General features: G+C 43.2%; 1 protein-coding gene across 4 annotated transcripts; it reads left to right on the forward strand.

The window, feature by feature from the left end:
• The first annotated feature begins 1,245 nt into the window (after window positions 1-1,245).
• ENTPD5 (ectonucleoside triphosphate diphosphohydrolase 5 (inactive)) lies at window positions 1,246-23,953 on the forward strand. Of its 4 annotated transcripts, none has more exons than XM_063160326.1 (14): window positions 1,246-1,271; window positions 6,474-6,761; window positions 7,952-8,031; window positions 9,300-9,443; window positions 9,789-9,864; window positions 11,459-11,494; window positions 12,316-12,404; window positions 14,948-15,027; window positions 16,234-16,295; window positions 17,672-17,773; window positions 18,619-18,759; window positions 19,095-19,151; window positions 20,669-20,784; window positions 20,950-23,953. In XM_063160326.1, the coding sequence occupies exons 2-14, from the start codon at window positions 6,545-6,547 to the stop codon at window positions 21,034-21,036; spliced, it is 1,287 nt and encodes a 428-aa protein (XP_063016396.1). In that variant the 5' UTR covers window positions 1,246-1,271; window positions 6,474-6,544; the 3' UTR covers window positions 21,037-23,953. The 4 variants fall into 4 exon arrangements, with proteins under 4 accessions (XP_063016396.1, XP_063016394.1, XP_063016395.1 ...); XM_063160324.1 differs by lacking the exon at window positions 1,246-1,271 and adding an exon at window positions 1,479-1,590; XM_063160325.1 differs by lacking the exon at window positions 1,246-1,271 and adding an exon at window positions 1,645-1,718.
• The last annotated feature ends 84 nt before the right edge of the window (window positions 23,954-24,037 follow it).

Raw genomic sequence — 24,037 nt, forward strand, 5'->3', positions numbered from 1 at the left:
TCTATATTTTTTTTGTTATTGGCAGTTTGGGCCTTTTTCTTTTAATGCTTTCTACTGGATATGATCTCCTGATTCACATCACAAAGCATTTATATAGAATCTATGTTTTTCACTCTGTCCATCTCTCAAGATCTCATTTCTAGTAGTTGCTGCAGTTTTTTGATCCCCACCATACTTGGTGGGTGCTGAGTTTTATCATTCTCTCACAGATTTTCTGGTCATGTACTGTAAGGTCATTTTGTGTTTCCACTTCATACTGCAGCTGTCTGCTACAGATGGTGGTGCAGTGCTGAGGAAGTTTAGAAAAGGAGAAAAAATAACACATACAGAAAGAAAATTGGCCTTCTGGAAAAAGGTCCAGGATCTTTTATACTAGATAGGCTGAAAGCAAGCACTGGCACTTGAGCAAGAAAATAGTTTCCTACTAGCTGACTTCATCAATGTCAGAGGATCAGACCTTTTATCTTCTTATTCAATAAATTAGATGTTAAAATAACTGAATTTTCGTTTCCATTTTCAGGGGTTTTATTCTAACTGTAAAAGGGATTTGCTTGGTACTTGGATTTAGAAAAGTAGGAATAAGGGTAAAGTGAAAGAATCTGTGATAGTGCAAATAGGGGCCACAGCATACGGCTTCTTTTCCATTGTGTTCTGAGCAGAGTTTGGCTCCGTTTTCTCTAAAGCCGCCCCCAAGGAGCCAAACCCAGCGCGTTCGCTCTCAGCTTTCTCTCTTTCCGAGCTGAACGAGCGCTCCAGCCTCTCCTTAGCCATGGCCTGCTGAAGGCCCCGATCGCCCTGCCGTGCCGTGCCGTGCCGCGCCGCTCCGCTGTTCAGCGCTCCCAGGCGAAGGAGCGGGGGGGAGCCCCGGCGGGATGGAGCGGGCGGCGGGGGCGGCACGGGGCTCGTCCCGGCGGCCCGGCCCGCCTGGCGCCTTCCCGCCCGCGGGGGGCGCTGCCGCCCCACACCACGGCTCCGGCGAGACGGGCGCTGCCTGCGGGGAGCTCGCGCCGTGCCGTGCCGAGCCGAGCCGAGCCGAGCCGTGCCGAGCCGAGCCGAGCCGTGCCGTGCCGTGCCGGCCGTCGGGAGCCGGGAGCCGGTGGCCGCGGGCCGGGCGCGGTGTCGGGGCCCGGCGGGCGGGCCTGACTCCCGTTCCCGCGGAGCCCGGGTGGCGCGCGCCCGCCACGCGCAACTCCCGCGACGGGCGGCGCGTCACGTGGGCGGGCGGTGACGCGGCGCGCGGGGCCGGCGGGATGCGGCGGCGCGAGCGGCCGGTGAGCGCGCGCAGCCGGCGGGGGCGGGGGGAGGGGCGCGGCAGCGTCCGCGCGCTGCCATGGACACCGCGCGCCCGCCGTCCCGTTCCCTCCCCGCCCCCATCCCCCCGGTGCCAACGGCGCCGGGATCGGGAGCGCCGCGCCCGGGCTGGGTGAACGCCCCGAGCCGCGCTCGGTCCCGATGTCCCGGGAGGGCGCTCCGCTGGGTGCGAGGCCGGGCAGGCAGCGGGAGACGCGAAAGCTGCGCCGCCGTCCCCGTTATCCCCAGGGGCGGGCGGGAGGACGCCCCGTCCCGGTCGAGTGATAGCGCTGGCGGCCGGTGAGGCGGGGACGGGCGGTCCTGCGGGTGTTCCTGCCCAGCGGCACCGCGGCCGGCTCCGGGCAGGGCTGCGGGACCCGGGCACGGGGCGGACCGCGGGGGCTTTTGCCAGGACAGGGGGAAGGAAGGTAGGGAGGGGTTCGGGCGTGCCCGGGGCGGCGGTTGCGGTCGCGGCTGAGGGAAATGGAGCGAGGCAGGACGCGCTGGCGCCGGGATGCGCGGCAGGGACGGAGCCCACAGCCCCGTGTCCGGCGCGTTCCCGGGAGCGGCATTCCCGGGCGGCAGCGCTCCCAGCCCGGCGTGCAGGCAGAGCCCGAGGCTGCTGGCAGCCAAGGTCTGTTTTCCAGGAATAGCGGCCGCGCCGGGGAAAGGGAAGGGAAGCGCCGTTAGAGCCCCGCCGGTGAGCGCGCTCGCCGCCCTGCGCGGGGCCCGCTCCGCCGGGTAGCGGCTCCTGGAAATTAGCCTGGGGCTAAGTAAAGAGCAAAATTGAAAACCCACTTGGCCAGAAATGTGAATAAATAAATAATGGGTATTTGGAGCCTCAGTATGGGGGAAGAAAGATTAAAACTTCCGATAACGGATGTTTGTGAGTTGGTTCTACTTTTCCCCCTGGAGTTTGAAGCTCTAGAGCCAGCATTTTACGGAAAACATATGTGCGCATGTGCCACTATTTTTATGGAAATACTGGGAAATTTTGCCTTTGAATTCAGTTATTCCTTCTATAGTGTTTTCTAAACAGCGTGCTTTTAAGAAGTTTAAGTTTTTGTCGAAACAATTCATAAAGCTATTTTTTTCAATAGCTAAAAGTAACTCAGAAAAAAATGTAATAACTTTTTTTTTTCCTGGGGAAAGAAAGGTTAAAAAGTATTTATTTAGTCATGAGTGTTAAGTGTTAAAGCTCTCATCTGGGAAATAGATTTTGTGACCATAAGAGCTGCTCATCTGGGAAATAGATTTTGTTACTGTTTGAGCAGAGAAGAGTTTCCATTCTGAATGATTTCTGGTGTGCTTCAGCATGGAAGAATATTAATTGAATTATGTAGTTTTATTTGTTTCCTAAAATAGTTATTTTTGTGAAATATAATTTCTATTTATAATTATTTTTGAAATATTTTTGTGTGCCTCCAAATATCTCCCAATATTATGTTAGGAAACAGAAGTGAAATTCCTGTGTATCTCTGGTACACTGCTTCTCCCTCCCCTCCGATCACACTCGTTTTTACAGGGAGATGGTTCTGTTGTGTGGTTTGTGTTTTGTGTGTTATTTTGTCAGAAATAGTCAAGTATAGAATATTTCTTGTCTTGAAAATTACCGGTGTTTCTGTGTATGGTGAGCTCCAAATAAGGCTGTGTTTTGCTGTCTTAAGGTTAGTTATTATTATGGTGCAGTTTTTACTTTCGTTGTTTAGGGAGACTTTGGTTGCTGGGGTTTTTTCCTTCTTTTTCATGCTTTCAGTCTTGGAGGTCTCTATGCAACATCCCAGTATTTCTGGATCATACAGTTTGCATACCTCCCAAATTTTTTATCTTGGATGTTTTTCATGTGGTACCTACAATCTGCTGTGTACAGATGGCATTTACACGTGTGTCTCTGCTCTGGGAAATGAGTGTTCTGTGCTGTTTTGCTGGCTCAGGCCCCAGCGGTGTTGAGGTCAGCTGCAGCGTTTGTGTAAATGTTTTACTAACGTGATCTCAAGTTAACTTTCAACTTCTTGAAATTCATCCTGTGTAGTTATATAATCGTGTTTCACTGCTTGCATTGAGTAATGATAAACTCAAATTTGAATAACACAACTGGATTGGTATTTGATGTGCCTCCATGACCTCATGACTTGCCTGACACATAGTCCATCCTGTTAGCTGGAGCCACGGTGACAGAGTGCGGGTGCAGTGTCCCTTGCTTGGTGCTCTGGAGGTGCTTTCCTTAGGAGTCCCTGGAGTGGAATAGCTGCTGTTGCTTCCATCCTGCTTCAGGTGTGTGCTAACGTGTTCGTGGTCAGTGCTGATTATTGCTGCTCCTTCTGAAGGACACTAACTGAGCCTAGTGATAGGGAGCCACGGGCTTTGCCTCGCTGAACTGCTCCATTGCATTGATAACCTTGTGCTCACACAACAATTACCCTGTCTTCTCCTTTCTGTTTATTCTTCATTTTCTCCACCCTGTTGAGTTCTGATACCAGCTAGAACTTTTAAGTTGTTTGAGAGGAACTGTTTTGAAAATGTTTTTCCTTCTCAGTAACTTATGTCTTGTCTATTTCTACCCTGATTTTTTTCTTCCATACTTTCGATTCTGTCTTTCCACATTTTTTCCATTTCCATTTTTGTTATGCTCTGCTGACTTCTCTCTCTTGCTCTGATTTCTTACTCTTATCTGTTGTCATTCTTCTTATGGACATTGTTTTGCTGGTGTGCTTGATTAAATGGACTTCACCAGTCATTGAAGGGGCTCAGTGTGTGTTTTTCACCATGGGATTTTATTTTTCCTCTCCCTCATTAAGAATGAATGAGGGAGAGGAAAAATAAAATCCCATGGTGATTGGTTGTAAGTTTGTTGTTTAATTGGGATTTTATTTGTCCTTAGAGGTATAAAAGGAGAAAGAAAAAAAGTCAGGGGAAATGTAGAAAACAGAAAGTGGTGTATATCTGAGAAGGGATAGAGAGGAGAAGCTTTGTGAGGGAATTTCATGTGAGACTAAGGTTCTCATAGGTCTGGTAAGGAGAGTATGAGTTAATGATGGCAGTTGCTCAGATATTTTCGGATCATCAGAGATTCTGAGGCTTACATAACTGTCACATGTGCTGTTTGTAATAGGACTCTGGAGTTTGTTCTTAAGACAGGTGCTTGGGTTGCATTTGTGATAGTTCATTAAACAAAATCCTTACATTGCATAGAATAACACCTCTTTGAACCTGCTGGAAGGTGGCTCTCACTAAGGCACCTTATGTTCTGTTAAAAGAGTGCAGCTGCTTGGATTTTCAGTGGCCCTCCTTGCTGTGATGAAGCAAACCTGGGTAACGCCAGCTGCATCTTAGTACAAATCCACGGCCACAAAAGTGTCAAACTGCTTGGCACTTCTCATCAAGCCTCTTCAGGAGAGCACTGTTTCAGAACTACCTATTTACTCCTTTCCACGTAAAATGTGTTTACTTTAGAAATTACTGCAGCTGGAGTTCAGGGCTGTTGTCTGCTGGTGGAATTGTGGTCAGTTCTTTTCAGACCGTGCTTCTAAGGCAGAGAGGATCAGGAGTCTCTGCCTGCATTTCTGCATTTGTTTGAAACAGCAGGATAAAAATAAAGGTCACAGCAGGCAGGTGAGGTTACCCATCTGCAGTGGGCTGTGCACTTTGTGACTCTAGACAGAGCAGAATGCTGGCATTACAGAGGTGTCTGAGAAATGTGATTTTTTTTTTTTTTTGCTGGGGATGGGTAAAAGTTAATCTCCCTTTGCTGTAACTGGGGACAAAGGTGAAGAATGGAAATAATAAAAGTCTTACAAGGGCTGAATCTGGGATAAAAGGAAGTGGAGTATAAGTGAGCTTTTTGGGTGTGGGAGAAAGATGTGAGGAAATAGAGGCTATGGTAAACACACATAGAAAGGAAAGGAGAGGGTTTAGGAATGAATACATGTAGGATAGAGACAGCAAGTGAAGATTTCAAGAGACTGAACACGGTGGGGCTGAGCAGATTGCTAAAAGGCAGTCAAGTGTAAGAGCAAGCAGTGGGCAGGGGTCTGGGGCACAGCTGATGAGCAGCCATATAAAGTAAAATCTGCAGTGCTGTGGGTGGATGCATGTGTTACCAAGTGTCTGGGAAGTGATAAGGAGCTGTTTGCACCTTCTGTGTGCAGAGTGCTCTGTGTGTGGGTTGGTGCCGGCAACACTGCATATGGTGGGACATCTGGGCACATGCTCTTTTCTGCTGTTAAAGATGCCCAGAAATTGTCCTTCTTTTTACCTGGGCACCCCATGATTTCTGGGCCCATGTCTTTTATTAGCATATCTTAGGAAAGATACACGCAATGGGATAGGTGTTAAGGGACAATGTAGTTGTATCTTGATATTCAATACTGTGTAACACAGCTGTGGGACACTTGTTAAAAGTTCTGTAAGCAGCCTGAGTGTTTGGGGCAACTGCTTTAGGTTTGTGAGAGTGTGTGGGTTTTGCTATGATTGATTTTTTTGTTGTTGTTGTTTATAATTCTAAAAATAAAAACCAAACCAAAAAGACAGAAAAGAAAAATATGAAAAAATACGGTGAGGCAGAGCGCAGGTGCACTTCAGCTCAGCCCCTCTGGTGCAGCTCAGGCTTTTCTCAGAGATGGGGATGCTGCTGGAAGGACATGCCTTCATTCTCTCTGTGTGCTAATCTCTCCCAGCAGCTGTTCTTAGCCTGAGATGAAATTCTCTTTGTTTGTGACTCTGAATAATACTTGTGTTCTGCCACAGCATCTCAAGTGTGCAAATGTTAAAGTGATTCTGCCCAGAGTTCCCCTCTGGCACTGCTGTTTTTCAGATAATATTTGGGCTTTGGGGAGGAGGTACTGCAGACTCTGAATATTTAAATTCTGCAAGACAAATAAGAGAAAGAAATTGTCTAAAAGTGAAAACTAGAAATACTGGAAAGCAAACTACTCCTTTTCTTCTGTGCTTGGGAAATGGAGAGACTTTGCTCTGAAAGAACAAATTAGTTTGATGTAATTGTAGCACTAAGTGCAATAAACTCTTTTGGGTGAGGTGTTGGAAAGCACCTAAAGGGAGAATTTATGTGTACAGAATGATTTATTTATTTTCTTTTTTAACAGAGTTTTAAAGGAGAGAGAGCTCTTGGTAATTTTCATTCTTTCTTCTTCTTTTTTTTTTTTTTTTTTTTTTCAACTCTTCAGGACCTTCTGCAGCCCTGTGATTGCTGAAACGTGCTTGGCAGCCTCAAGGGGTCCATTTTGACAGCCTCAAGATGGCATCTTCCAGACTTCCCATCCTTATAGCACTGGCATTTTCCTCTTTGCCCTTTGTTCTTTCACATTCAAACAAGGAAATGTGGTTTAAGGAGTTCTTTCCACCTGATGTGTGCCCTATAAATGCCAAAGCGAACACTTTTTATGGCATCATGTTTGATGCAGGAAGCACTGGAACCCGTATTCATATTTACACCTTTGTGCAGAGGAGCCCAGGTGAGACCCCCATGTGTGTTGACTTAGGTTCCAACTTCTCAAAACAGTTTTGTTTTTTTGCCGGCTCAGCATTTGGGAGCAGCTGAAGATTTCTACAGTTTGTCCTTCAAATGGTCCTCCTGCAGGTGTTTGTTGTCCATTTGTCATGGTGTTTTGCTGTGTTCATACCTTTTTTGTAGGTCTTTTGAGTCTCAGAGATACAATTCTGGGTATACTGGAGAATTCTAAATTTTCAAACATTTTCATCTATGCAGCTGCTTAAAAGGAATATCTCATTGAGATGAAAAGATACTTAGGCTGGTTTTGTCAGGTTGCATGTTACCTTAAATTTTATTACAAGATACTTGAATTCTGCATATGTTTATGTCATATTTCCTAGCAAATTAGAATCAGTAAATTAGAGAGCTATTAAGTACTGAAGGTCAGAGCCATTTCCAGGAGGAGTGTGCTGAGATGCACCACACTCCAGTGTACCTGGTGCTCACACGGTGCAGAGGTGCCCAATTTTGGCTGCACGTGTGCCAGGATGGATTCAGGAGGATGAAGTAGCTTGGGTACAGTGAGCCAGCGGGTTTGCAAAGGTTGAGGGTTGCTTGCTGGGACACAGTGCTTGTGTGTCTTTGCATGACTTCATCCATGGTTTGGAAGGACTGGTACAAGGTCCAGATGTGTTGGACTCAGCCTGGATTGCAGTGTGCAATACCCAGGGACAGCTTCTACACCCAAACTGCTCTGGGAGCAGTGGGCAAACTTGTTTGGCTTCTCAGCCAAGTACTTGAGCACAGTCAGCTCTGTTCTATCTCAGTTGGATGAATCACCTAAGGATAATTGGGAATTGATGGTGTGTGTCTTAATATGCACTAGTATTTCACAATTTGTGTAAGGACAGAAAGGGAAAGAAATTTATTAAGAATAGGTGACAGTTATGCTGCATTATTGTAACTTACCGTAGTTCACAAATGCTAAATGAACATAATTTTAATTATAACAACATGTTTATTAATAAATTGTTTGTGAACTTGGAGGGTACAAGGGCAAGTTTCTGCTAAATATGTTCCTGACATGAAGGAACAAGTCTTGTTTCAGGAGGGGAATAATCTTGTTTGCAAGGAGAATCAAGGATAGTCACTTTCACTTTGGAAATAAGATTTGAGTTGTTGACTGTATCATGTAATGTTTTGTTTGTGCAGAAAACCTTCCAGAGGTGGAAGGGGAAATCTTTGAGTCTGTGAAGCCAGGTCTGTCTGCTTATGCTGATCAGCCTGAAAAGGTAGGACTGGCCTGCATTCCCTGGGGGTTGGTCGTGCTTCTGTTATAATCATTAGATTCTACCAGGTTCAAGTATTACTGATTGCAATTGCAAAAAGTCAAGAAGAAATGTGAAAGTTCTGCTGCTGTCTCTCTAAACCTGTTCCTCTACTTTTGTGAGTTAAGTTCAACATGGTGAAATAGGAGCTGGTGTTTTACATATTTCATCAGTGGAACAGTGGATTAATTAATTGCTTAAATGTTTATATAACTAGACTATATGCCTTTGAGAATTTCAAAGACAAAGTGATTTTTGTCTCTAGCAGCATCCAAATTCAGTGTTTATTTCTTCTACAGCTACCCCAAATATGAGTAAATGCATATTCTGTCTCATTTGGAAATAATTTTCTTACTTCTGAAGTAAGCTGTCATTTTCCAGACCCCCTGTGCTGACAGGAAGCTCTTTCACAAACTAAAGCAGGTGCCAGAGAAATGACAGATTAGATCCACTATTTTGTGTCCTTCAGCAGCCTTGAAGTTGCGGGCTAGCATTTATGGGGATTTCAGGTTTCTCATTTTGCTCAGTTGGATTCCATGCTACAGGAATTTGAGTGTGACACTTCATGGAAGAGTGAATGGATTTGGGATTTTTTAAAAACTTTTATAAAATCACCTATGATTCCAGTAAAACTTGGTTTTGGGGTAGGAGAGGAGAACTCAGCCCAAAAGAAATTTCTAGGCGTTTCACAGGAGAATGTTTATTGCTACTGCCAAACTGTGATTGCTAGAGCAGTGGAAATAATTGAGAGCCAGCAGTGATGTCTGTACCTTGTGTGGTAACCATTGCACAGCTGGCATTTTAATTACAATAATTGCTGTGGACACACTTGGAATTCCTATGTTGCATTTAGTGCAATCTACAGATGTTTCCCCTTGCTTTGGTAGCCTCAGTCAGTAATTGCATCATTTAAGTTTCATCATACTGCAAGATGTTTAGGTTTGTCAGGTAATTAGTTCCCTCACCTCCCTCCATCCTTTCAAAAAAATACCTTCCACAAACAATGATATTTATCTTCCTTAAAATATATTTGTGAATACACCTTTCCTTCCAATGCAGACATTCTGTTTAATGTTCTACTGAGATGTATGGCATGGTTTTTGTACTTGTTTTGGGTGTGGGTATCTTCTGCTAGTGAATACTGCTCTCACAAGTTTTGAGGGGAAACTGAGAGGCCTATTCTCTGATGGGTGTAGAAGGAAACCATATAAAAAGCATATTTTTCTTTTAAGGGTGCTGAAAGCGTCAAAACATTGCTGGACATGGCTGTCGATGCTGTGCCACCTCATCTCTGGAAGAAGACCCCAGTGGTGTTGAAAGCCACGGCTGGACTTCGCTTGCTGTCAGAGGAGAAAGCTCAGGCTCTGCTGTCAGAGGTAGTACTGAGTTGTTTTGGGTGCACTGGTATTGTTCTCCCTGTTTCATCTTCTTATTTTTTAATTCAGTTCTCTATTCTGTTTAGCATAAGAGAATTCCATCTCTGAAAAGAGACTGTAATCCCACAATAGCATAAAACTCACAGATTATCTTGTCTGGTCCTGAAATCCTGTGTCTTGCTGTGGTGGAAGGCATGGAGAGAGACCTACAAAAGTTCTTTCCTTTCTTTCCTACTCCACACACTTATCTTAGTTTCTGCTGCTGCATAAAACAAAACTTTGTCAACCTCAGAGCAGAACAAGTCTCCAAAGACCAAGAAATCTAATCACTGTTTCTTTCCTCAGGTGAAAGAAGTCTTTGAGGAATCACCATTCCTGGTTCCAGAGGACAGTGTTGGCATCATGGACGGATCTCATGAAGGTGTGTTTTAGGAGGGCTAAAAAGTAAAAGCAAAGAGAAAAGGGAAAAAGAGGGATATCTTAGAAACATGAGGGAAAGAAAAATGGTCCCTAAACCAAGCAGGAAAAAAGAAAGATTTCTGGCCCTGTTTAAAGCAATGCAATCCTGTCTTTCTGAGGTGGTGTTCATTACTTGATCACCTCTTGGGCTACAAATGCAGATAGACAAAAAGATTTCACAAGTTTCAGAACAAAACTTTGTCTCAACAATAAGCATTGCCTGATGCAGGCTGACCAGCTGAAGCCTGCTCCTGGGAACTGGTGCAGAAGAGGTGGTGTCCACCTCTGAAAGACTACATGACAATATATAGCAAGCTGGTCAGCCTTGGAAAATGCCTTGTAAATTCTGCAATATTAGCATTAAAAATAACCTATTGTGATCGGCTCATCAATTTTCAATCTAAAATTGGGAGGACTGTAAATATTAAAGGAGAATGAAGGATAATTGGCAAGTACTGAAAATAGATAACTAAATAATAAAATAGTAAGTTAAAAATATGCTATTGGGAAAAATACTGCTAGTAAAGTAGCAATCAAGTACTGTAAAATACAGGAAAAGGTGAAATATGTTGTAGGTTTGGAGTGAGCAATGATTTTGCAGTGCAGAAAACAGTGTAACATTCTGGCTACATATCTAGACATACTACCTTGGAGAATGGGCAAGTAATAATCACCTGTATGGATGCCTGATGAAAAGAGCCATCCTGTCATGTTATGTTCAGTTCAGAACGCTTCCTTATGGCAGATAAATTGCTCCTTTGGAAGGTGTTGAAGGAAAGAATTATCACACTGCTTAAACAACTAATAAATGGAGGAAGATTAAAGAACAAAATCTGACCACATGGGCTGAGAGAAAAGGAGAAGTATCATAAAGTATTGAAGTATTTGATAAGTATGGTGTAGTGCATAGTTTGTGACTATGGATTAATGGGTAAATTGTACAGTAGGGAGAACTGTTGTATTGACAGGGGCAGGACCTATGAGGCATAACAGAGCACAGGGTAGCCTGCCAAGTTTATTTAAAATCCCTACCTCTTCTATTGTCACATGTTTGGGTGAGAATCATGTAAGTGTCAAGCAAGCCACTGGAATCAAAGGAGCTGTTTGTGTTTTACTGGTTGCTGCTCTGTCTGTAGTGTAATTATAGAAACCTTAAGATTAAAACACAGTGGTGTCAATGCAGTTTTCAGATTAGGAGTTGAAATGCTGGGCTGCAAAACCAGGCCCAAGGAAACTTGTGCATTGTGTCTGCTCGTTACTTCTTTGTATGTTGTTTGGATAATAGATATGATTTATGTATGCTGCAGTTACATGGATATTACAAAGCCGTACCTATTTCAGCTCATGAGACTTGTATGAATCAATAATGCATCATAGAATTTAATTATGAGTTTGAATTCATCTCTGAAGTCTGGGGTGGTTGGGTTAAGCTAGTGATGACTTCCAGGTAAATAAATAACCTGTGGAGGGCTAGTTACAGTGGGCAGGAGATTGTGGGAGTATTTAATGGTGACTGGTTTGTTTTTGTTTTTTTTTCTTTTTTTCACTCATTGCAGGAATTTTAGCCTGGATCACTGTGAACTTTTTGACAGGTAATTATTTCTGTGTAACTACTCTAAACTTGAACTTGAGTAACTTCTGTGGAGTTGATCACCCTAAGTTCCTCTGCCTTGGCCTCTCACCAGTGCTAAAGCAGAGGATTGCCTTGGGCAGCCTGTGTTCCAGGGTCTGTAGTGAGAAGGAGACATCTTAACCCTGAAGGTGCCAGAATGTACCCAGATCTTGGAGGCACTGGCAGGCTGGTTTCCCTAACGTGCTTTGGGGAGTGGTATGCTAATTTGTGGGAAACAAGGCCTTGCAGTGTTCTTCCTCCCAGTGTGGGCTGTGCAGCTGCAGTGGTGCTGCAGGGCATGCTGCCTTAGCACTACTGGCTCTGAGAGTTCTGGGAGTGCAATCTAGTGAAAAGAAAATCAGTACCCTAGTAGATAGATGGGCAAGCAAAAAAGCTGCTCTGGGTGAAGAGAAATTACAATAGCTGGTTTGGCTCTTACTGCCCTTCCTTCCCCTACTGCTTTTGCCCAGTTGTATGGTGGTTACGAAATTTGTGTACTTTCCCTGACAGTCTTCTGCAGGAGATACTTTGTCTCTTACTTTCAGCTTTTGCTTGATACCTGGAAATTTGTCTGCTTTTGTCACTTTGGAGGAGAGATTGGAATGAAGGAAGAAAGTCTGTGTCTCATTCTGTAATACCTTCTGTTTTCCTGCCTGTTCTCTCTGAGGTTTTTTCTTTGAAGGGCAGCCCAGCCCTCCTTGTCTTGCTGTGATCACCTGGGGGCTGCCTGAGCATCCGCACAGTGTCTGCATTTCAGCATTTGTGCACCTGGGGCTGTTCTGAGCACGGTGTTGTTTGCAGGGCAGCTGTCTGGCCAGAACCAGCAAACTGTTGGGATTCTGGACTTGGGAGGAGCCTCAACCCAAATCACATTCCTGCCACGGTTTGAGGTGAGGAGTGGTTAAAAGTGCGTGGGCTGGGACTGCACAAGGCTGGTGGAGAGACCTGAGCACTGCTGCACTCTCTGGTGCCACTTTGTTAGCAGTGGCACAAGCAGAACATCTCTGGTTTACAGAACATCTGTATTTCTGTTCCCTTTGAGATCAGCAGCTGGCTCGTAGGCGCTTGCAAACAAAGCAGCCTGAATCATGAGGAAATAAAAAGAAAGCAAATGAGTAAAACCAAAAAGAAACAGCTTTTGTTTTCTGGACTCAGGCTGGGAAAGCCTCATTCATGTTGATATTGCTGTGTATTCAATAAATGTAGAACATTTCTAGGTATTATTCTTGAATATTAGAAGAAATGCAGGGGCTGTCTTTTTTTCCCCATTCGAGTCTGATAACAGATCTTCACTAAGTTTTGGAGGGGAGGAGTGTTGTATAGGGTAAATTTCTTTAATAGCAGCACAGTCAGTTCTCTGTTTTCTTATCAGCTTCTTCTCATTCCTTTTAAATATTCTGCTCTCTGTCCCCCAGACACCTCTGCTGTATTTTTTAGTAGTTCCATAGCTGTTTAGAAACAGTTTGAACTGTGACCCAAGTTTGCAGTTTGCATGAGAAAATTACCTATTCTGTACCTTCATATTGTGATGTGTTTATGTCACTTTTTCTGAAGGAGTAATTTCTTTAACTTTTTTTTTTATAGAACTTAAGATTATCTTATCAAAGGATTTTTGGTGCCTACAAAACACATGGCTTTCACATCAGGATATTCTAATTCTGCAACTGTGTGTTATGTTGAAACATGACATGCAACCTTATCCTGTTCAGCAAAGCCTCAAGTGTACTGTGGGCTGGTCCTCTGTTTTGTGTTGATAACACCTGCTAAAGTGGGCACTGGACCAACAGGAAAGGGTGTTGCATGGCAGGGTTTTGGAGAATAAATAGAACCGTGAAATAGGCTGAACTGCAGCTCAGGATTCAAATGTCCCCTTCCAGCCTTGCAGGAAAAGGCCTGGAGTGTTTGCTGCTGACCAGGACTAATGGTGTGAATTTTTAGGGCAGTGTGGAGTCAAGGTTCATGCTTGTACACTATGTCTGCTTCTCACCTGTGTTGTCAAATAAATAAGCTCAGTATGTTTTTGGGAGTTTTTTCCATCTGACAGAATTAGTGGGGATACCTCCCTTTGATTTGCAATGGAGATTTTTTCTTCCTGCAATCCGAGGCAGTCACATGCTTGCTCTTGTATTAGTTTTGAACAAAATACTGTGAGAGATTTTTTAATTAGATATGAATTACAAGCAAGTAAAGAACATATAATGACAACTGCAGGGAGCTGATTTTAATTTCATGGCATTATTGCCAAAGCTAAAAGCAACTGAAAACCAATCATAGTAATTATGAAATTGTCTATCTGGTGTCTGTCTCATTTTTTTGTGAAAGTATGGCATAAAAATAGACAATTGTTTTCTCCAAACTATTTTTTTTTGAGGATCTCTCCTTTAAATAGTTTTTGTGATGTAAGGTTTAGAAACAGAACTCAAAATATGGCAGTCTGTGTGTATGAGGCCAAGGATGTGACTGCCATTTCAGTGATAATCAACTTGAGACCCAAAACAAATTTTGATTTGTATTTGCTCAGGAGAAGCTCAAGCTGAATACTGTCAAAATCCTTTCAGCTTTGAGCAGGCTTCTGTCTAGGACTCTAGAAAAAATAACCCAGATCTGGATCTCTTACTTGCATGGCAACTGCAGGACTGTGCAGCTTGAGTTCTCTCTGACTCTGCTACTTGGCCCAGAAAAACCATGGGTGATAAAAGTGCATGGAGCCAAGGAGGATGAGGCATGAGGAGAGACTGAGACTGAGAGCTTAGGGAGGGGACACAAAGAATCAGTAAATGATTGCTGAAGCGGTTCAGCCTTGCAAGAGTGTGAGTTAGTCTGTCAGGAAGCCAGGGCAGGTACCAGGGGGATGGATGGAGGTGTGTGCAGAGAGAAGACTGAGAGGAGGAAACTGGAGGTGGTGAGACAAGAGGCTAATTTAGGTGAAGCAGCCCTAAGACTGGGAGTGAGTAGTCACAGTGTTTCCTTGAGTACCAGCAAGACATTTGACATGGTGAAAATGGGGCCTATACCTTGTATTTTTAATTCTTCTGAGTACCTCAGTTTAGGTGCCTAGTGTGACTTGAAAAAGTTCATAGCACTTGTAGTGCAGCTGATTTCTGGTAATGGGGATGGGGACTCTCTACATGTAGAGTAACATGTAAGTACTCTGAAAAAATTCAGGTTACCTGAATTAGAAAGTGTTTTCATCCTGATATGTTGTGCTTCCCTATTATACATTGAAGTAGCACAAAGATGCATATAAATAAAATCAGTGTTAAAAGCTGCAGATATTACAGCAGTGGCAGCATTGGAAAGCTGTACTTTGTTTTTAAAGCAGGTCAGATGAGTGTGCAGTAAACTGTATGGGTATATCTCTGATACTACATTAAAGTTGGTTATTCTTTATTGCATAATATAAATGAAAACTTTTTTTTTTTTTTACTTCTAGGAAACTCTGAAGGAAACCCCTGAGGATTTTCTTACCTCATTTGAAATGTTTAATAGCACGTACAAGCTCTATACCCACAGGTGAGGAGCAAAAGACTGCTATTTCCACTGGGGAAATCAGCCCCTGAGCTAACAGCCACATCACCCTGGTACCAGCAGCAGAGACCATAAGTTTTTTACTACTTATCTGCATGGAACAGTAGAAGTGGAACATGACATTAGCTGGCTGGAAGCGTTCCAGGATCATGGTTAATGTCACTGCCAGGGAATATTAAGCAGTCTTTCAAATGAAGGGACAGCATTGTGAACCCATATTTAAGGAAAAGAATTCTTATTACTGGATTCATGCCAAATATTCTGAAACAAGCAGAAAGGTAGATATTGTGCCAGTAGTCAGAACTAAAAGCGATCAGAGATTTGGAAAGAGGATTTCCTGAGACATAGTGGAGTGAACATTACCATCTCAGCCAGTTATAGAATCTGCTTACTTGACAGCAGAGCTGGTCTAATAGTCATTCTCTCCTACTCCTTACATTTGCTGATGTAACTAATTGCTGTAGTCATTGATACAGTCCATTAGATCACCTAAAATAATTGGGATTGAAAAATCATCTCCTAAAAGTTGAGAGAGAGCTGGAGGTTAGTTTAACTCTGAATATTCTGGAAACGTTTAAAATGACATGACAAAAGTGGTAAGTGACCAAACACAGAGATGGGAATGAAAGGGTCAACAGGATTTTAATCTAGCTATGTTGCTGCAATGCGTGATGACATTCTCATAAGCATTGTTCATGTTCTAGCTTATAATGAATGTAGCAATTAGCTGTGGAGTCAAAACAGGTGAATTTCACACAAAGCCACAGTTCCTATGTTGTGGGAGGTTCTGCACTCTGCCCTAAGAGCACTTAGTTTTGTGTGTGCTGCATAAGAGTGGCTGCCCTTTTCCCCGTGCACTCAGCACTTACCCTTCTTCCTCCCTCATTTTTAAGGTGGTGCTTTTTTGCTTTTCATGATCATCTTGTATAAGTACCACATCAGCTCTAACCACTTCCTGCAGGTTTAGATTCACCCATTTTACAACTCTTTGTATTTCTTGGGTTTGTGTCACTCTTTTGGCCCTCAGGGTTGTTCTGGCAAAGGGAACTCTGTTTTAGAAAGGGAGCCTTTTGGGAATCAGAGAAAGGAAATTTGGTTTGGGTGTTCTAGGACTTAGGAAGAGGGCTATGGGTAAAGGATACCAGATATGCAGGAATCAAGACTGTAACATCTGTCTTTTGTTGTTCACAGCTATTTGGGGTTTGGACTAAAAGCTGCAAGACTGGCAACGCTTGGAGCTTTGAACATGGAAGGTATGTTCATATGCTAAAACATTCAAGATTCATGAAGAGATGCTTAGACTTAGCCTTGTGTCAGCAGTCCATCTCCTGTGTGTCTTCGCTTTGGTATCTTGTGCTTTACTATGTTGCTGATGGCATATGTTTGTCTGAAAACAGCTACCACTTGTTCAGGGGTTGTCTTGTGGGACAGCTGCTTTTCCCTGTTTTTGAGATCAGGCAGCAGTGACATGCAAGTGCAAATTCCAGAAATGCACATGTGGGAGCATACAAACACCGTGGCCAGCCACAAACTCACAGCTTTACAAACATCCACAGAAGCATAAGCAGCATGAACAGATCCTTTTCCTTAGGGTTGCTGCTTAGGCCAAACCCACTTTGTAGGATCTGCCTGGCCTGTGGTGTTCCCCAGACCTGTTGTGTGCACTGCCCTAGTCTAGATGGAAGCCCAGGAGCACATCACATGCTCTCACTCAGTAACCTGAGTGCATACTCACATTCCTGAGTCTTTCCACTCCCTCACCCAGAGCCTGGGCCTTTTGTCTAGTCTCTGGCCAGGACCCGGGGTCTTTCCACCTTCTGGATTCTTACTTGACAGCTAGATGGACTTGTGATAATTACTGGAATGTACTCAAATCAGAAATAGTTGGGAGTAGGGATTAAGAAGAAGATAGGACAGACTGCAATGATTGGTCACAAGGCTCAGACAGAAAAACACATGGACCTGCTTACTTGTGACTGTCTTGTTTTATAGTCTCCTCTGGTTTGCCGTACTTGCACTTCCCTGATCCCTGAATTCCCCCTTTTCCCAGCCTTTGAGCCTTTCCCTAAGCATCCCATAGCAAATTTTGCTGTCCCAGAGTCTGCCTCAAGCATACTGTTAGAAGTTTGCTTTTCCTGTGAGACCTGTTCAGCAATAATCATGTTTTCTTCTTATCAGTTACAGTATTTCTGGTTGAACCCCTCAAAGGTTACATTCAGTGGATGCTGTAGTGGCCATTGATCTCTGTCTTAGGAGGATTGCTCAGTTGCTTTATTTGTCTTTGTTATCTGCTGTCATTAGGGTTTGTGCATCTGTGTGATTATCACCTCTCATTTCTTGTCTTTTGTGGTGAACAGCCATTATCCAGATACCTTTGTACCATTTATCTCATTAAAAAATGACAAGCCTGGCTGCTCTGCTATTTGCAGGACAAAACAGACACAACTTTTCCAGACTTTAAACTGGTCCTTAATTTGTAATCAGTTAGTGCCACATCCATCAATTCAGATTTTTGTACTTTGGCTTAAAGACTTTAATGAAGATCTTTCAGGCTTTTCTGGTTCTGCTATTGATTTATAGCTATGTAAAATTCTGTGCTTCCTGAGTCTCCTCTCTGCTCTATTTCCAGTTGTGGATGGACAAATGTTCCGCAGTTCTTGTTTGCCTAAGCAGTTGGAGGCAGAGTGGCACTTCGGGGGAGTGAAATATCAGTATGGTGGCAACAAAGAAGGTAAATTAAGGAGACTTGTTTCTTTTACAATAAGTCTTATCTCCAGAATCTGAGTTTTTCCTTGTCAAATATTTCCTCAGTTAACTGATGATGATTGGGATATGAAGGATATCTGTCCAGTTGCAAAGGTTGACTTCTGAGAAATCCAGATTAAAATCTGAAGCTGTAAGAGTAGCTGACCTGTACCCCTGTCCTCTGACTGTGATCTCTTATTACAAATCATACCTTGATAGGAAATGTTTAGAATTACTTGTACAAATAAGAGAGGTTTTTCTGAGGCTTAGAGCAAAGTGCAAAAATTCTGTTTATGTTGGGTACAAACATTTTGGCCTACCAGTTAATCTCACTTGTGGAACTGTTTCTTAAGTCTCTAATAATAATAAATCTCTAATGCTGTGTAGAGAGAGTGAGTCTGCTGCAATCATAGACTTGAACAGACTGGAGACATGAGAGCTGAATTGCAGATTTCATGTGTGTGGAGTAGGTTGGTAAAATTACAGTGTGCTGGGGAGAGAAAGCAAGGTTTTATCTAACAAGTGGCAGCAAATGTAGAAGATTCTGCTGGCCACAGAACATGTCAATGGGAGTTTTGCCTGACCTGGAAGTAGTTTGTGTGGCCCTTCTTTCAGGCACAGCAGTGATCTGCTCTAACCAGTTCTCCTCGATGAGGGGCTTTTAGAGTCCTTGCCTGTGTGTAGATGCCATGTTGGATTACAGAAGGGATATGTAAGCTCCTGTTCTGATGCTTTAATCTCTGCTTCTTTAATTTTTCATCCTGTTGCCACTATTGCTTCCATCTCTTGCATATGCTCTTTGGCTCACCCAGTCTGTGTTTTTCCTGACAGGAGAAACAGGATTCAAGCCTTGCTACTTGGAAGTACTCAAGGTTGTCAAAGGGAAACTTCACCAACCAGAGGAGATACGTGGAAGTTCCTTCTATGCTTTCTCCTATTACTATGATCGAGCAGCTGACACCAACCTAATCGGTAAATTTGGGATAATCTCCTGCATGTGAGCATGTCTTCCAGAAGGTGACAGAGGAACCCTGGTGGCTGGAGCCATGGGGAGCAGAGGAAAGCAATGTTATTGAGAAAGAGGAGATACACAAAATGCCTCGAGGGAATGACATTTATCTGTCACTGCAGTTTGGTGTTCAGCACATGAAATGTGCTCCGGGCTCCAGTCACACCTGCAGCTATGTCTTCTGTTCCAAGCAGGTCTCACTCCTAGTGCAGCATCCCTGAGTTGCTCTAGGGTCAAGTTGGATAAAGAATTCAAATGCTGTCAGGTCTATGACGATATTTTCTCACATCTTTTTCAGATTATGAACGCGGAGGTGTTTTGGAAGTGAGAGATTTTGAAAGAAAAGCCAAAGAAGGTAATTGTCATGAGCAGGGAAACTGGTTTGGACAAGAAATAACAAAAATATCAATGTGTGGGCAGCACATAATGTGACTTGGAAGAAAAGCAAATTTATTTAACCTTTATTGCACTTTACACCTGTCATGTTACTTTTATTAGTCAAAGACTAACTAATGCAGAAGACAATACTGATAGAGCAGTGAGGGGTTGGTGGATTTACAGCTCTATTCAGGAGAAGGAGGTAGTTCATAGAGTCACTACAAAAGAAAATGAATTTGCTGCATCAAGAGCTTCTGTCAAACTGCAACTCTGAGTTTAAGAGAGCACTGAATTCTGTAAGCTTGTCACCTTAAATCCTATTTAATCTCAAAATAGAGGGAGAGGGTTTTTAAGACTGGCAACCTCTTCCACATTCCTTTACCTCCCCCTGTCTTTTTTCCTGAATGCTTATTCTAGTTTTGTACCTCCTGTGGATAAAGAGCTCCCACCTTGCCTGGCTGCTGATGGCTAAAAGCAAATAACCTCTGTACTGTGATCATTCTCAAGACAATGAGAATACCATATTTTTCAGCAGAAGATGCTTAATTACGTAGTTCAGGACTGACTTTTTTCCTGAAATAAGGCCTAAATTTTAATGATTTTTCAGTTAAACTTAATCTCCCTGGAAACTTGGATGATTTTGAATAGGGGGATTAGGCTCTAAAGTTTGAGTGTGGGTTGGTTGTTATTTTTTCCCTGGATAGTGAGAGAGCTTATTTCCAAAGACATAGCTAAGATCTTACCTAACATTATCAAACCACTTACTTAGCTTTAGACCATCAGGAGATCAATTCTGTGAGCCTTAACTAATTCTTCTCTATCTCATTTCAATAGTAGAAGGATGCTGCTTATCTTTTCTTAGGAGGAAGTGAACTCTGCTCTTGCTGCTGCTAGAACAGGGCAGTGACAGTAGGGGTAGAACATGACCCTTAGTGTAAATACATTTCCCAGTCACTGCCACCCTGGGTACAGAATCTTGACTTAGCTGCAGCAAGGGAGTGGGTGGTTGGGCAATAGCCTCTTGCATTTCCTTAGACAAGTGTGGTTGGAAAAATAAACTCAACTGCCATCCTAGAAAGTGGAATCCATTACTGGATCCATCCATGGAGGAGAGATGAAAACAAGTGATGCTGTGTTCCTGAAAAAATAAGTAATCCAACACCCAGCTAGTTATCAGTTGAGCAGAGGTTCTTCAAAAGAGCTGTGTGGATCATGTTGCTGTAATAAAAGATGTAGTTTTGATGGAGTTGAGAGAAACTTGATGTACTATATGGTTTATTCTCCAACATTGTAGAACATTGATGTACTATATGGTTCATTCTCCAACATTGTAGAACAGCTCTGTAGTGTGTACCATGTGTCATGCATAACCAGTAATAGAAGAGGGTGCCTTGTTTTAGAAGGCTTTGGCTTGAGTTCAGTTCAAATGTACAGTGTGGATAAAAGTTCTTATTTTGCTGAGATCCCTTTGTTTTTTCTTTTTTCCTTCTCTAGTCTGTGATAACATGGAGAGGTACAACTCAGCCAGTCCTTTCCTCTGCATGGATCTCACTTACATCACTGCTTTATTAAAGGAAGGTTTTGGATTTAGGGACAACACAGTCTTAAAGGTGAGAAAAAACAGTTAAATCCCTATTGATTAACTTGCATTGGTTAATTTTTCTGACTAATTATCTACTGAATCTTTCCAGATTTGTAACATGTAGTTGCTGTCATTTGTGTAACTTATGAATCTAGAGAACTGTCAGGAATAACTTGTATTTCTTCTTTTATAGTTGACAAAGAAAGTAAACAACATAGAGACAAGCTGGACTTTGGGTGCTACCTTTTACCTGCTGCAGTCTCTGGGAATGACTTATTGACTTGTGATACTGCTGTGGACTTCAGCATTTCTGAAAATGCTGAGAAAGTAAATTGCAATCTCCAGGTATGGTGTTCAGCTGGACTGGTCACAGAGCAGAACATGGACCAAAAATATATGACAGCTCTTTACCCTGGATTGGCATTGTGCCTAATGAGAGTATGATTTATAACTGTGATTGCCATAAATGATCCAGAATCTGCCTTAAGAAAGTCAAAAGGTCTAAACTCCAGCAGAGAATAAGCAAGGGGCTCAAAATCAGCTTTCACCAGCAAGTTTGTTAGAAGCACAGAGTTCCTGGATGTGGTGGCAGACTACAGACACATGACTTCCCCTACCCCCTTCTATTTAAACATAAATAACTTAAATTTGCTTGTGAGATGTTAAATACAGAAATTAGGAATAGCATCAACAGTGATGCAGAGAAAAGTGAACAACTCTGAATGCTGCCAACCTCAGTGTTCCAAAAATCCAGCTGCTAGCTTAGCAAATACATGGCAAGAATATTCCAGTCTTTCAAGGGCCTGCTGTAAGTACACTTTGGGCATGGTTTTGGGAAAGGTGCTGGCTAGAACATAGTCATTTACCAAGCAGTTTTTAGGCAGTAGGCATTTCCTAAGCAGAAGGTGTGCCTGTGTTTCAGTTTTGCTGCCCTTTCCAAGTCTGTGCAGCTACACCATACATCTGACTACCAGACTTGATAAATTTATTCATTTAGCATGTAGTCATAACACATAGTTGTGCTGGCACAACGAGGCAGCAGTGCCAGCTATTGAAACTGCCAGAAGATGAGCTTGTCACATTCCACCCACAAGGAGATTGCAGTCAGATGAAATGGCTGATCTGACAGCTCAGTTTGCTGTGAGAGCCAGCTCTGTTTCTCTGCTCTCAGCAAGGCACATCCACAGCCTTCTTCCCTCTGCTGCTGGTGCTCCTCAGGTTCTTGTAGGAACTGATTCAGGACACCTGACTGAGGTGGTGCTCACCCAAGAGTCAAGTCTGGTGCTATCCCAAGGACAGCAGGCAGGGCCCAGCCCAGCATGGCCTGCTGGGCCAGCAAGAGGTCTGAGCACCACAGTCCCTTTTGCTGGAGTGAGCTCTAAGGTGTGGTCTCCCATTTCAAACCCACCCATTGCCCTAAGTAAAAACAGCTGTAGAGATGCCTTCCCCCCATGAAATAATTGGCAGCTTGCTACTGTCTTCACCTCTTCAAGGGATGTGTAAGGTACAGGTGAATTTACCCCATCACAGCAAAGAGGTATTGCTCATGTGACTGAGGGAAACTTCTAGCCACTGATGTCTTGTGATGAACATTTCCCTGGTGGGCAGTTGCAGTTACCAAGTGTCCCAGTTGCTCTAAAACACCTTTCTGTCAAACCAAAGACTGCCCTCACGCTGCCTTCTCTGCAAACTGGATTTGAAAATAATTGGTAATTCCCAGCAAGGGCAGGAAATCATGCACTCATGTCTTCAATGGTCTTGCCAAACAGTTTGGAGACTTAGAAATTTGCCTTACTGTGAACTTACTGACTACTTATTAGTCCTTTTCCTCTAGTTAGCAGTGCAAGTTTGCCTGTGGCTGATGAAGCTACCATTTCTCATATCTCAGGATTTATAGCACGAGGGTGCAAGGCATGCTTTTGATTGAACAAGTTCAGTCAGCAACAAGAAGCCAAGGGTTGCAGATGGAGCCATCCATACTTATCACTGACACTTTGCCATAACTTCAGGCTGCTTTTTTGAAACAGGACATGCTCATCCTACATGTGTGGTCCTTACCAGAATCTGTTTGAGATCCACATTGAGAAATTCCTGTGTCACACCAAAGTTCTGTTCCTTTCTCTCTAGAAGTTTCTGTTTGAACATGAAGGAAGTAATTGCAGCCTCTTCTCAACCATAAACATTTCTTATTCCTCTTCCTACTGTTGGCAAAACTTGATATATGGTCTGGTCTGCAGAACAAGGTGACTGCAAATGCATTCATTATGTCTTCAGTGAACACTTCTGTATTCTCAGAAAACACAAAGTAGGGTGCCGTGGTTACTGGCCAGGCTGCGTTACCCTAAGAACAAGCTAATTTAATAATCCAGAAATCATCTTTCAGTCTGGGCCAGTGCTATAACAAACTCTTCCTGGATCTTGGGGCTAAGAGCTGGCAGCAGTGAGGCTCTGTTTTGAAGGTGGGATGCTCTACCCAAGAGAGAAGCAGCAGTGTTATCTGCCCCCTGAAAACACACCAGCCCTGAGGAGGGCTGGAGGGCTGGGTTTTGTCTGAAGCAAGGAGGGGCTATAAGAAGGGTACCATGCAAAGGAAGTTGTTTTTTTCTGCATTCTTTTCCTCAGACTCTGGTACTACAAATGCTAGAGGGTAGCATCTGCTTCCCAGTACCAAAGTTGCATTTAATCTGAATGCTCAGGGCCTTCATTTGTCAGTGGCACAATTCGTTAACTGAAGCAGTTTATTTTTGCAAGAATTTGCAGAATTGAGCCCCTGCTGTTTACATCTGAACTGAAGTGGGTGGGGGGATCTGGACAACCCAGTCAAGTCCTCACACTTACCCTAGTGCAATGAGATTATTTATTACCTAAAGAGTAAGCAGCCTTTTAAGAGAAGAGCTCTACTTGCAGCCCCGATTTTTATCTCTTCCTTTGTAATGTCTTTGAGCCAGGCACTAACAAGGACTGCCTAATATGAGTGACTGCAGAAGCACAAGTAATAGCTTTCACTTCAGTTTCATTCTTTCTGATGTTAATTTCTGATACTGGTCACCCATATGTGTAAATCTTGCCCATGGGCAGTGCTTAGTTTAATTTTGTGAGTGGCAAATGTCTAATGCAAGATGCTGGTGTTTGGAACCGAAGACAGAATATCTTGAATTGTCTATTTTAGTAATTAAAGCATTTTTAACAATATTGAAGATGTTGTGGTATAGTTTTCTTTCCTAGATATTATTGTTGCCTTGTATCTTTTCCATGGAGCCCTTAGCCATTTCCACAAGAAA

This window comes from Melospiza melodia, chromosome 6 (genome assembly GCF_035770615.1).
Source record: "Melospiza melodia melodia isolate bMelMel2 chromosome 6, bMelMel2.pri, whole genome shotgun sequence".
NCBI classification, from domain to species: Eukaryota; Metazoa; Chordata; class Aves; order Passeriformes; family Passerellidae; genus Melospiza; species Melospiza melodia.

Excerpts from the sequence above, each read along its gene's own strand:
- ENTPD5 (XM_063160326.1), top strand. The coding sequence starts at position 6,545 with ATGGCATCTTCCAGACTTCCCATCCTTATAGCACTGGCATTTTCCTCT. Across the intron at positions 6,762-7,951 it reads CTTTGTGCAGAGGAGCCCAG|AAAACCTTCCAGAGGTGGAA; the intron begins GTGAGACCCCCA and ends TTGTTTGTGCAG. Across the intron at positions 19,152-20,668 it reads TGAAAGAAAAGCCAAAGAAG|TCTGTGATAACATGGAGAGG; the intron begins GTAATTGTCATG and ends TTCCTTCTCTAG.